Source organism: Agrilus planipennis, unplaced genomic scaffold (assembly GCF_000699045.2).
Source record: "Agrilus planipennis isolate EAB-ADULT unplaced genomic scaffold, Apla_2.0 scaffold1, whole genome shotgun sequence".
NCBI classification, from domain to species: Eukaryota; Metazoa; Arthropoda; class Insecta; order Coleoptera; family Buprestidae; genus Agrilus; species Agrilus planipennis.
Genome location: NW_020442466.1, coordinates 3,742,058 through 3,753,082, shown reverse-complemented (window position 1 = coordinate 3,753,082; position 11,025 = coordinate 3,742,058). Strand labels below are relative to the sequence as shown.

Here is an 11,025-nt window from a genome sequence, read left to right as displayed (position 1 = left end):
CAAATTTATTTAAAAATCTTTAACTCTAACTTATGCTTACTTCACACTTTAATAGTCTTTGAAAATCATTCACAATCAGTTAGGAACGATATTTAAAACTTTTGGCGTTATCATTAGTTGATCGTGAATTACATTGATGAATAGTTCTTATCGCTTCTAAGTTGATCTTGTAATTGTAATTAGTATTGCAGATCATCCGAAAGACAACCTGCATCTTTTGGAAGGATCGTTTAAAGGTTTGTTATCGGAATATCAAAGATGCTTTAAGAATTTCCACATTCTTGGCGGATCTGTAGATGGCGTCAACAAAGAGAATATATCTCAGGTAGAGTAAATTGTTTGAAATAGAAATAATATCTCAATGACTTCAATAAAGCGTTTCAGTACGAATATCGTGGTAAACGAAAGGTACCGGAGAGTTTGATCAGTCTTGAAGGCCCTTTAGATTTGAATTCGGAATACAAGGTCTCTTACGTAAACTACTTTAATCTGGGCAAGGTCAAAAGAGAAAATACAATGGAAAATGGCGACAAAACACATAACAGGTAACCTTGATAAGTATTTATTCACGGACGGTAAAAAATTAATTGAATCGATCCATGTAGCGCACGATTTAATCTTCATGGAATCTAAAATCGCCACCTTTTTAATTTACAAAGTGCGTCAACTTACTTAGGCAAACTTCTACCATCATTAATATCAAGTAAATTATTTTAAATGACAACAAGAAATGGAAAATATTATTAATTCTTATTTTTAAATATTCTACATAATACTTAACATTCTAAGCCTCTGCCTAAACCAGTCCAGTGATCTGGAACCTCAAGGAAGTACCTATGCATCGCTACAATGAATCTTTTCCTGTATTCCTCAGGCGATATGATGGTTGGTAACTTTCCTTGACCTCCTAAAATTCCAGACTTCTTCACCATCGTTTCTAATTTTTTATCCCACGTAAATGTTCTTATATAATCTGCAAGAAATGGAATAATAAACAAAATGAGCCAATTCGATGACTTCGCATGTTTAATTACATTTTATGCCTCCTTACACCAAACCAAAAACAAAAAATGTATCTTAATATAGCAATTTTTTTGACATTTAGAATCAAGAAAAAGTATGTGATGCTTGTGGGAGTATTTTCAACAACATATTATTTTGTTTTTATGTATTCTTACCTATAATGCCTAAAACCAGCTCTTTATTGTTGGAGTCCAGTCCAACTAAAAGAGAATAATCCATCACAGACTGACCAGACAAAAATTCAGTATCACTGTGAATTGCAGCCGTTAATACTGCCTTGGAATGTGGAAGAATGTACAACGGTGCTTCACAAGTCACTGAAAAAAAAAATATGAACTTAAATAGCGACATAAAAAAGATATTGATTATTTGTATACTTACTTTTGAGTAAATTTTCATCTAATAATACTATCTCTCCGTCACCATCATCAGGATTGACTAATCTATTTCGCATGGACCCTTTCAGATCAAACCTATGGGTTACGGACCTCTTGTAAAATAAATTTTCCATGACAAGTAAGTTTGTCCTGAGGGAAATGTTCGTGTGTTCGTTTCTGAATATAATCTGATAAATTCCAACAATTTTTCCGAGAAGAGTGGGCTGATTTGTTGACAGACATTTATGCATGTATGCAAAATAATTATGAGCCGAGTCCAGAAACAATTGTATCTCCGATTTCGGAATTTCTTTTAAGATGAAACGATCATCTGGACATATAAATAAAATTAGAAAAGATATACTAAACAGGAATTTCGAAATGATCAACGAAATTTTCAACCAGGAAAAAGTTATTTACCTTTGGTTTTGCAAAAAGATGATCCTGATTTTCCTCCTCTGGCATTCCACTGGACGCACCTCGATAATGATCTTATATAAGCTTCTTCTCCATCTGGTACGACTATTTTCCTTAACGAAGCAAATTTTTCTGCATGATACACCCGGCAAAAAAAATTGGAGGAACTATCTTGAAACTGAACGTCTACATGAGTCGATTTGTTATTTTTGTTTTCGTAATTTTTTTCAAATGCTATTACTTCATCTGGGTTACCACTGAAATATAATAATTATTGTATTAAAAGAAAATAAAATAACAATTACTATATTAAAAGAAATTTTAAAATCAATTAAAATGGTATAGTATAGGTAAGCCATTTTATAAAAAGTATAGAAGTTCAACAATTTATAATCACAAATAAGCAATTTTAACAATAAACAGGAAAGAAATTATGTGAATAACTATTAATTTACAGTTTGGCTTCTCTTTATTACCCATTACCTTTTATATGTATTACAATTTCGTACCTGGTATCATTACTGAAATGACTGGGCAGATTTAAGTCTTGTTTTGATTCTTTGCTCCTTAAAAAAGACAAAATTCCTCCAGACTTTTCAATCGATGTGGTTAAATCATTTACATCATTTCTATCTCTGTCTTGACTTTTCCTCTTAACAATTGGACTGGGACTGAGTTCTCCACTTTGCGACTTTCTTGCCTTTATTTCTTCGAAAAACTTTTTATAATCGTACGAATTTAGAGCGTACGCAATTATAGAGCTCGGCTCGTTTTCGTAGACCACTAGTGGTGTATACACTCCTGCAGGCAGTGAATAATGTTCATGAAGACTAAATGGATTTGGCAATAAAGTTGTTGCGGTGGAAGAAGGGAGAAATTGCGACAAGATATTTTTCACTGTCTTCCTGTCTGTTTCCTTCTTGCCATCATAACTATCTTCATTTTGAGAAATTGTAGTGCCGTCTGACTGAGATCTTTGATGTCCTTTTAATAAAAGATTGGATTCGTTGGCAACTAGATACGAAAATAAAAAAATTACAAAACTAACATATACTAATAAAAGTAGAGTAAGTACCATCTGACTGGTCCAAACTTTTCATTTTTTTAGTGACACCAGGGCTGTGAGATTCGATCGCTGATTCATCCGAATTTGTGAGTATCTGTAACATTCTGTTATCATTTGAATTAGGACTGTCAGAGTTAGAGTTGGTGGTCTTTTCCCTTCTTTTCTCATTCTCTTTCTTCTTCGTTAAAGTTTCTAAACGTAGATTCCACTGCTCTGTGAATTCTGCTATTAAACGTTTTATTTTCATTAGAGAATCGTCGATGGTCCAAACAGCCGCGATGATTTCTTCGGGAAAAAAATATTTACAAGTGCCATTATTAATATTAATAACTTTGTACCTTTAGTAATTTCTTCAAAATTTATTTCTTTTTTCTCTAATGTTGGAGACGTGAGTTTGATCTGAACTTCTTCAATTTTTTGTTTGAAAGTACTTTTTTCTTTCATCAAGATGTGCTTAAGATTGTTCAAATTCTCGCCATCCATGGGTAACTCGGACAATTTCTCTCCAACAAAAGAAAACACCTCGTGACCTTTAGAAGCTAACACCTTAACTTCTTCGATCATAGTAACTTGTTTAGTTTCTATGTCGTACACTATGTTTATTAGAAATGGAGGGAGAGATATTTCCCATAACTGAACTGGTTTGTACCTACAGAATTAAAAAATATAAACTTAGTTTTTAAGAGTAAAATGAAATCTCACTTGAAAGAAGCTACAATATTTTTATATCCAAAATACTGATAATGATCTTGATGTATACTATGTTTACAACCAGAGAAACCTCTTCTTGTGTAAATTCCTCCATAGAATTTTAGTTCGAGATATTTGGCAAAAGAAAACGACCAAGTGTCTCCAGATAGAGGAACTATGGGCGATACTTTTTGACATTTGGTGCACCAAGTCCATGTTATAATACTATCTTCTCCATATTCATTTTCGAAAGTGTTCAATGAAATACTTACGCAGCCACCGTTATGAACGAAACGACGAACGTGTTTGACCATGGGAGTATCACACGTTTTCGATGGACAATTATAAGTTGAACGGAAACAATATCTTTCAAGAAAACAACCCAAAGGAATGTCATTTATTCCATAAAAGGTCATATAAAATACCCTAAAAGGATAAAAATAAATAAAACCTGTTTTTTCTTATAGTATTTTAAGTTTTTCGTCGACTAAGTAAAAACGGTTACTAAAATCTACGTTTCTTCCATTTGTAGCTTTCGATATCACTGTATTTTTTAATAAAGTTAAATGCCTTAGTCGTAAATTCGAAATACACTTTTCTTTCTTTTAATTTGTACATACCATGGATTGACACAAAAAGCTGGTGCGTTATTCGACTGACTACTGAAACAACAAAATAAAACTGCTAATTTTTGATGGTTTACTATGTCCAAAGCATCCAAAAAAGGCTGTGTGCTGCAACGCAACATTTGCTTAATATTCTTTTGATCATTTTCATCTTCATTACCCTCTGTGACAGATTTTGGTTGAATTCTGCCTCCACAAGCTCTAAAGTGGGCCAAAAGACCTTGAATTTTGTCATCATCGACAGTCGTGGTAATTTTTGTAGTGAGAAATGGGTGAATAGGTTTAAGCTAAAAATAATAAGAATGTAAAAATTTGGAATTTAACTTTTTCGCTTTAGTCAAAAAAATCAGCCAAGATTAAGCATTATACCTTTTCATTTTCTGCTACCTGTTTTTTTATTTCAGATTCTTTGTTAAATTTTATTTTCTTCTTATTTTCGAAAAGAACACTGTGATAAATGACGGTAGGGAAAAATTTTCTCAGCTTGCACTTCCTTCCAGTCTCAGTCTCTAAATAAGGCAAGGGAAGGACAATATACGGAGAAATACACAAAACAACGTCGTCAAGCGTCTTACGGAAATTATTTAAAAAGGGCAATTCTGCCACTGATAAAGTTTGAGATCCGCACTTTTCCAAGTTCTCTTCCGTTTTGGCTGACTGAAGGGGGTCTTTAAATGTCGAAACGTTCATGTTTGGAGATTGCTGTTCTGATTCCACAGTTTTTTTATTACTTTCGTTGTTATTGAAATTATTTTCATTAAAACTTTTTTCCAATTTCTTATTCGAAAAAAATACTTCATCATTATCGAAACTAGAGAATTCTTCCTTCTTTTGTGGCAATTCTTTATCCTTTCTTAAGACTTTTAAAACATCTTTGCCCTGATTGAATTCGCTCTCATCGATCGGTTCAGGCGAATTCTCAGTACTGTCTTCAAAGAATTCATTTGATGGATTTGGTGGCATGACAAATTCGTCCATTAAATATGATTTTTCCAAGCGCCAATTATAAGCAGCAAATATGATAAAAGATAATTTACTTTTTATTTTAGAAAGCTCTGATTGAAAACTACCCCTTAATAGAATCGTACCTCCCAAATGAGGAAATGGTAAACCTTCCATAAACACAAGAGTTTTACTCTTTCCTAAAAACCAAATTTTATTTCCAGAATAAAAAATTAATTCATAAATAATGCCCTAGGTAAATCAAAATAACTTACCTTTATCAGTTAAAAATGTCTTAATGTAGAAGCTCTTGCAAGTTCCCACTCGAAGCTTCCCAATATGAGCATCCATGGAGGTTACAATGTCTGCTTGGGTACATCTAGAAATCCTTTCTAAAACGCTTTGCTTTACATTCATTATCAAAGTGACTCCTTGTTCTCGTAGAAGATCTTGGGCTAATCGAGATACGTTTTTCTGTACCAAAACCAAATTTGGTTGCAAAGCAACAATTCGAGCAACAATATTCCTTAAATATTCGTGTTCCTGAAAATAAATAATTTAAAAATATTTTTAAGATAAATATAAAATCAGCAAATATTCCTACCTGCATTAAAATTGGTTCTAGAGACATCAATCTTCCTTCAGTCCTTTGATAAACGATTGCAGATTCCAGCAAAAGTATTTTTGGATTATCAATTTTTGCGAGCATCTTCTTGTGTGTAATATTTTTTGTAAAGACTAAACCCTTTATAAGTTTGCTTTCGTTTCTAACACCTCCCGGTATCTTTTTTATTTGAACGTATTGCCTGATGTCAATATCGTCTGCGTTGTGGTTTTTATCTACCAAATTTAAAATTAGAGAAAGAATCCGTTTTAAAAACAAAAGTATTTACCAGGTCTGATAACATCTATAACTTCATGAACAAGAAGTTTAAGGGTATCCCACCAAGACAAAGACAAGCTTTCTGATGCAAGGAGTTGTTTTGCTAATGTTTCTTCATGATCTTCATATTTCGCAGTTAAAATATTATAAGTTAATTTTTCGTCATGTTCTTCGCGAAGATGGACAGCATTATGCCAACCTAATCAATTTTTAGATATTTAGTTAAACTTTAAAAGTACAAGAAAAAAATTAATTACCACTTTCTGGAGCGTGTTCTCGTTGTTCTGAGGGCTGAACTTCGGGAGTTTCCTCCTGAATAGAGATAAATTTTTCTTTTTCAAAATCGTTTTCATCAATATCGCTCATTGAACTTTTTTCAGTATGAGCAGGTTTTGATAAATAAACTGTATTAGCTCCGATATTTAAATCTAAAGTATAAGAAGATGAAGAACTTAAATAGCCTTGCTGTTTTGTAGATGGTGGTACTGCATGTTCATTATCTGAATCTGTAATTAATAAATTGACAAATTATTCTAGACTACGTACTTTTTCATTAAAATTATAACGTATATAAAAAATAAAGCCATATGTAAACCAATTTAAAGAGGATAAATTTTAACTACTAAATGAATATTATATAGATAAGATAAGACGATATTTCGAGGGAAAATAGAGAGCAATTTTACACTAAACTCACTTGTACAATTTCAGTACAACTTCAATAAAAAGCAATTAGTTATTTTTAAAAGTATGTGTTTATATGTTTAACAAATAACAGTAAAAGTTAATTTAATTAATTAATGAGTTCAGTCATTAACGAAAAACCACTNAATAGAGAGCATTTTACACTAAACTCACTTGTACAATTTCAGTACAACTTCAATAAAAAGCAATTAGTTATTTTTAAAAGTATGTGTTTATATGTTTAACAAATAACAGTAAAAGTTAATTTAATTAATTAATGAGTTCAGTCATTAACGAAAAACCACTACACTTGTGCCAAGGAAACAATAAGGAGTCAATAAAAAGACAATTACCTGTTGCACTGGAGTCTTGGGGTATTTGCTGCATCCAAATTGGCTCATCTTGTATAGGAATTTCTACAGGGGGTAAATTTGGGCTGTCATCAATTTCTAGAGTAAAACATGGTCTATATAATGCATATCCATCAACAAACGACATTGTATCAGATACACATTCAATGTAGCCCCCATCTAAGAGTGCTTGACAAAGAGCTGATGCTTGAATTCTAAATCAAAAATATACAAATACACACAATATACAATTGTATCCTTTTTTTAACCTGTTATTTGCCTTTTGTTGAAAAATCAGCCAGTCTACTAGGGCAGAACCAAGAAAGCAATCATAATATGTTCGAAGTCTGTATCTGTGTGACTGAAGGGCTACACCAGTAGCAGCTTTACACATCTCTTCATAAAGATTTCGAAGACTGGTGGAATGTTGTAACACTCTACATTTTTCTTCAGGTGAAAGACAAACATTAGGTACAGATCTAAAGAAAACTAAATTAAACAATAAGTATGTGTACAAAATAACAAATTACCCTCTGTCTAAACCAAATTTCTCTTCTTGATACCCAATAGATATTTTTCTTTTCAAAGTTCCTGATGAACTATCTGAAACTGCAGCGGCACCATTAGCAGGTGCACTACAGTAAGATGAAGGTGCCGGTGATAATGGTCCATATTTATTCTGTAAACTTTCTTGTAATGCTTTAAGATCTGCTGTTAACTCTGCACCAACATCTGGAGACTGCAGATAGGAAAGTACAACTTTACAGCAGTAGGTGCACACTCTGAGATCCCCTTAAAGAAATTGAATTAATTTAATATTTCATTTGCAAGAAATAATACTAACCTGTGCATCCAAATATTTTCCCAGGTATTTGTTGGTTGCAGCATTGAGAACAGAAAATCTGACCACACACTCTACAATGATGTTTCCTTTTGAAGGTTGTAAATTTTTCACTACATTCGTAACACTCCTTGCTAACAGAATCTGGCATCCAATACTGCTTTAATTCAGTATCTGAGTATGCTTGTAAATTCTGAAACAGAATTGTTAATTACAATGTAATGCTTTATAAATGGTGAAAAACCTACACTACTTTTTAAAACTAAGAGATTGCTTATCCTTTTTAATACATTAGGCAAACTTCTACCATCATTAATATCAATTGAATAATAATTATCACTTAAGCTTTGGTCGTCAGATTTATCAACAGCCCAAGAGGGAAGGGATTCCTGCTCTTTATCACTTTTCTTTTCGTTACTAGAAGAATCTTCATTTCCATTATTCTTTTTGAAATTTAAAAATCTCGAGAAGAAATTTCCCATACCATTTTTTTCTGAAGGTTGAAGAGGAGCAAATTCAGTTAATTTAGTTGGTGATTGAAGGTTTTTATTCATTTTCTTGTTAATATACAACTTCTGATCAAGATTTTTCTGCTTGAAGTGGGGTTATAATTTTGTTTTGTTCTTCAACACGTATTTATGTACTCTTATTTGTATGATTTACTGCACAAACTAAATACAATAATTGTAAAAATAGTTTACAACTGTAGAAGACACCCATTTTCGATAAACAATCACAATAGCAATTACCTAATTAATAATTTTTAAGAAAACAATATGAGTAAAACTGACAGTCAGCTGACATCAGTTGTCAAGTAGTTAATTTTCTATTATTCAACAGTAGTTCACATATATCACGAAGAAAACTTTGAACTATTAAATGGGGAAGAACACAAGCACTGGCGCTCTTTTTTCAATTTTAAAAAGTAAATTCTCCAGTTTTTTTGTTACATTTCCTTTTCACACACAGAAAACAAATGATAATAATACAATTACGAATTGGTTCTAGAGACATCAATCTTCCTTCAGTCCTTTGATAAACGATTGCAGATTCCAGCAAAAGTATTTTTGGATTATCAATTTTTGCGAGCATCTTCTTGTGTGTAATATTTTTTGTAAAGACTAAACCCTTTATAAGTTTGCTTTCGTTTCTAACACCTCCCGGTATCTTTTTTATTTGAACGTATTGCCTGATGTCAATATCGTCTGCGTTGTGGTTTTTATCTACCAAATTTAAAATTAGAGAAAGAATCCGTTTTAAAAACAAAAGTATTTACCAGGTCTGATAACATCTATAACTTCATGAACAAGAAGTTTAAGGGTATCCCACCAAGACAAAGACAAGCTTTCTGATGCAAGGAGTTGTTTTGCTAATGTTTCTTCATGATCTTCATATTTCGCAGTTAAAATATTATAAGTTAATTTTTCGTCATGTTCTTCGCGAAGATGGACAGCATTATGCCAACCTAATCAATTTTTAGATATTTAGTTAAACTTTAAAAGTACAAGAAAAAAATTAATTACCACTTTCTGGAGCGTGTTCTCGTTGTTCTGAGGGCTGAACTTCGGGAGTTTCCTCCTGAATAGAGATAAATTTTTCTTTTTCAAAATCGTTTTCATCAATATCGCTCATTGAACTTTTTTCAGTATGAGCAGGTNGAAAAAAATAATTTATTAATTTTATATTAATTAATTTCCATTTCACTGCTTTAGATAACCAGTGGAGCGGTAAAAAGCTTAATAAGAGTTACAAAATGCTAATTTTCCTTCTTTTCAGCTTTTTTCCTCAATTTACACGTTTTAAGCACCTCTTGTAATCCATTCATTTCAATTTCTTTAGATTGTTTTTCTAGGTAACTGGGGAGCCAAATACATGCATTTATCAGCTTCAACAAAATCCAAACCGTAAAAGCTAAAATGAGGTACACACACGAAGAAAAAAACATTTTCCAAAGATCGACCTGCACTTTTTGGTTTTTCATATTTTGTTTTTAATACTTCAGGTTTATTTCAAAATTTGTTATTCTTTTATTACTGGCTATGAAATAAGCGCACTTATGTGTGTTTCTGTAAAGCAGATTAGTTTCTAAGTCTCTCTGCATACAAACAGACCAAATTGAATCAATATCTCGAAAGATATCAAGACATTTGGTTCAATTTATTATTACTATTCTATTTTTTAGTCCCTTCAGATCTTTTAATTCAAAAAAATCAAACTTTTGTAATCTTCAATATAATTTCTTTGTAATCACTTAATAATTGTTTGTCGTTATCAACAATTGTTTATGGAATTCAAATTAAAAAAAGCGGGGATTTTAAAAAAGTCTGAAGGGATTACAATCTCACAAATCAATCCGTAATTTGTATCAGAATATTTAGTTAATAAATCAACAGTTATTTGCTAGGATTTGATAGAATGAAATAAAAAAACCAAAGTTTTTTGTGCATGTATCACTGATGTGTCAAAAATAATCGATCAGTAAACGAATTTTTGTCATATTTTGTAACTATTGTCAAACATTATCAAAATGTTCTTAATGAAATCGTCTATAAATAATCAGAAATCTCATATTGTATACACTGTAACTTTGTTTGGGACAATATTCCTAGTGTTTTCAATTTATTACCATCGTAAAAGAAGTAAAAAATCGTTAAACTACGAAAAGAAAGAAACTCAGCATAATTTACCAGCAGACAATTTTCCTTTTAGAGAATCTCCAGATTTTACGTTAGATATTTACGGTGATGGCGACGATCAAGTTGTTTTTCTGAAAGAAATTGGAATGGCCGAAATTTTAATGGAAGAGCAGAATTTTGAAAAAGCAGTAGAGCATTTTGCTAGAGCGATATCACTCTGTGTTGATCCCAAATATGTTTTAATGGCTCTAAAAGAAAATTTACCCAAAGAAATTTATAAACTACTTCTCATTGAAGTCTTAACGGTCTATGGAAAGAAATTTTCGAAGCCCTACAGTTGTAAAAGAAAATTTTTAAGCAAAAGGCTTTCGTTACCAGAACTATACAATTAGTTGTCATATTTGTAATTGAAGTGCAAGGTAATACAGAACGTAATACACTTTTCTAATTTATTACTGCAATGTTTACAGTATCTATTTTATATTTATTA

At 31.7% G+C, this 11,025-nt stretch overlaps 2 protein-coding genes across 4 annotated transcripts; both read right to left on the bottom strand.

The window, feature by feature from the left end:
- Positions 1-698: 698 nt before the first annotated feature.
- LOC108734220 (1-phosphatidylinositol 3-phosphate 5-kinase) lies at positions 699-8,699 on the bottom strand. 3 transcript variants are annotated; one of them, XM_025981092.1, is made up of 20 exons: positions 8,148-8,699; positions 7,903-8,092; positions 7,589-7,850; positions 7,328-7,537; positions 7,062-7,273; positions 6,282-6,530; positions 6,035-6,223; positions 5,746-5,981; positions 5,417-5,684; positions 4,775-5,341; positions 4,569-4,708; positions 4,194-4,486; positions 3,586-3,999; positions 3,222-3,532; positions 2,893-3,168; positions 2,327-2,831; positions 1,821-2,074; positions 1,405-1,731; positions 1,179-1,340; positions 699-973 (listed from the first exon to the last, which is right to left on the bottom strand). In XM_025981092.1, the coding sequence occupies exons 1-20, from the start codon at positions 8,451-8,453 to the stop codon at positions 777-779; spliced, it is 5,568 nt and encodes a 1,855-aa protein (XP_025836877.1). In that variant the 5' UTR covers positions 8,454-8,699; the 3' UTR covers positions 699-776. The 3 variants fall into 3 exon arrangements, with proteins under 3 accessions (XP_025836877.1, XP_025836876.1, XP_025836879.1); XM_025981091.1 differs by having other exon boundaries at positions 4,569-5,341; XM_025981094.1 differs by lacking the exons at positions 7,589-7,850; positions 7,903-8,092; positions 8,148-8,699 and having other exon boundaries at positions 4,569-5,341; positions 7,339-7,418.
- A 75-nt stretch (positions 8,700-8,774) lies between these two features.
- Positions 8,775-9,550, bottom strand: LOC108732981 (1-phosphatidylinositol 3-phosphate 5-kinase-like). The gene is made up of 4 exons (XM_018464003.2): positions 9,423-9,550; positions 9,176-9,364; positions 8,895-9,122; positions 8,775-8,797 (listed from the first exon to the last, which is right to left on the bottom strand). The coding sequence occupies exons 1-4, from the start codon at positions 9,529-9,531 to the stop codon at positions 8,775-8,777; spliced, it is 549 nt and encodes a 182-aa protein (XP_018319505.1). The 5' UTR covers positions 9,532-9,550.
- Between the last annotated feature and the right edge of the window lie 1,475 nt (positions 9,551-11,025).

Bases quoted from the DNA above. Each gene is read 5' to 3' on its own strand.
- LOC108734220 (XM_025981091.1), bottom strand. From the start codon at position 8,453: ATGAATAAAAACCTTCAATCACCAACTAAATTAACTGAATTTGCTCCT. The intron at 6,224-6,281 runs GTAATTAATTTT...AAAATTGATTAG, and splicing joins AGAACACGCTCCAGAAAGTG to GTTGGCATAATGCTGTCCAT. The intron at 5,982-6,034 runs GTAAATACTTTT...TAAATTTGGTAG, and splicing joins TATAGATGTTATCAGACCTG to ATAAAAACCACAACGCAGAC.
- LOC108732981 (XM_018464003.2), bottom strand. From the start codon at position 9,531: ATGAGCGATATTGATGAAAACGATTTTGAAAAAGAAAAATTTATCTCT. The intron at 9,365-9,422 runs GTAATTAATTTT...AAAATTGATTAG, and splicing joins AGAACACGCTCCAGAAAGTG to GTTGGCATAATGCTGTCCAT. The intron at 8,798-8,894 runs GTAATTGTATTA...AAAGAGCGCCAG, and splicing joins GATGTCTCTAGAACCAATTC to TGCTTGTGTTCTTCCCCATT.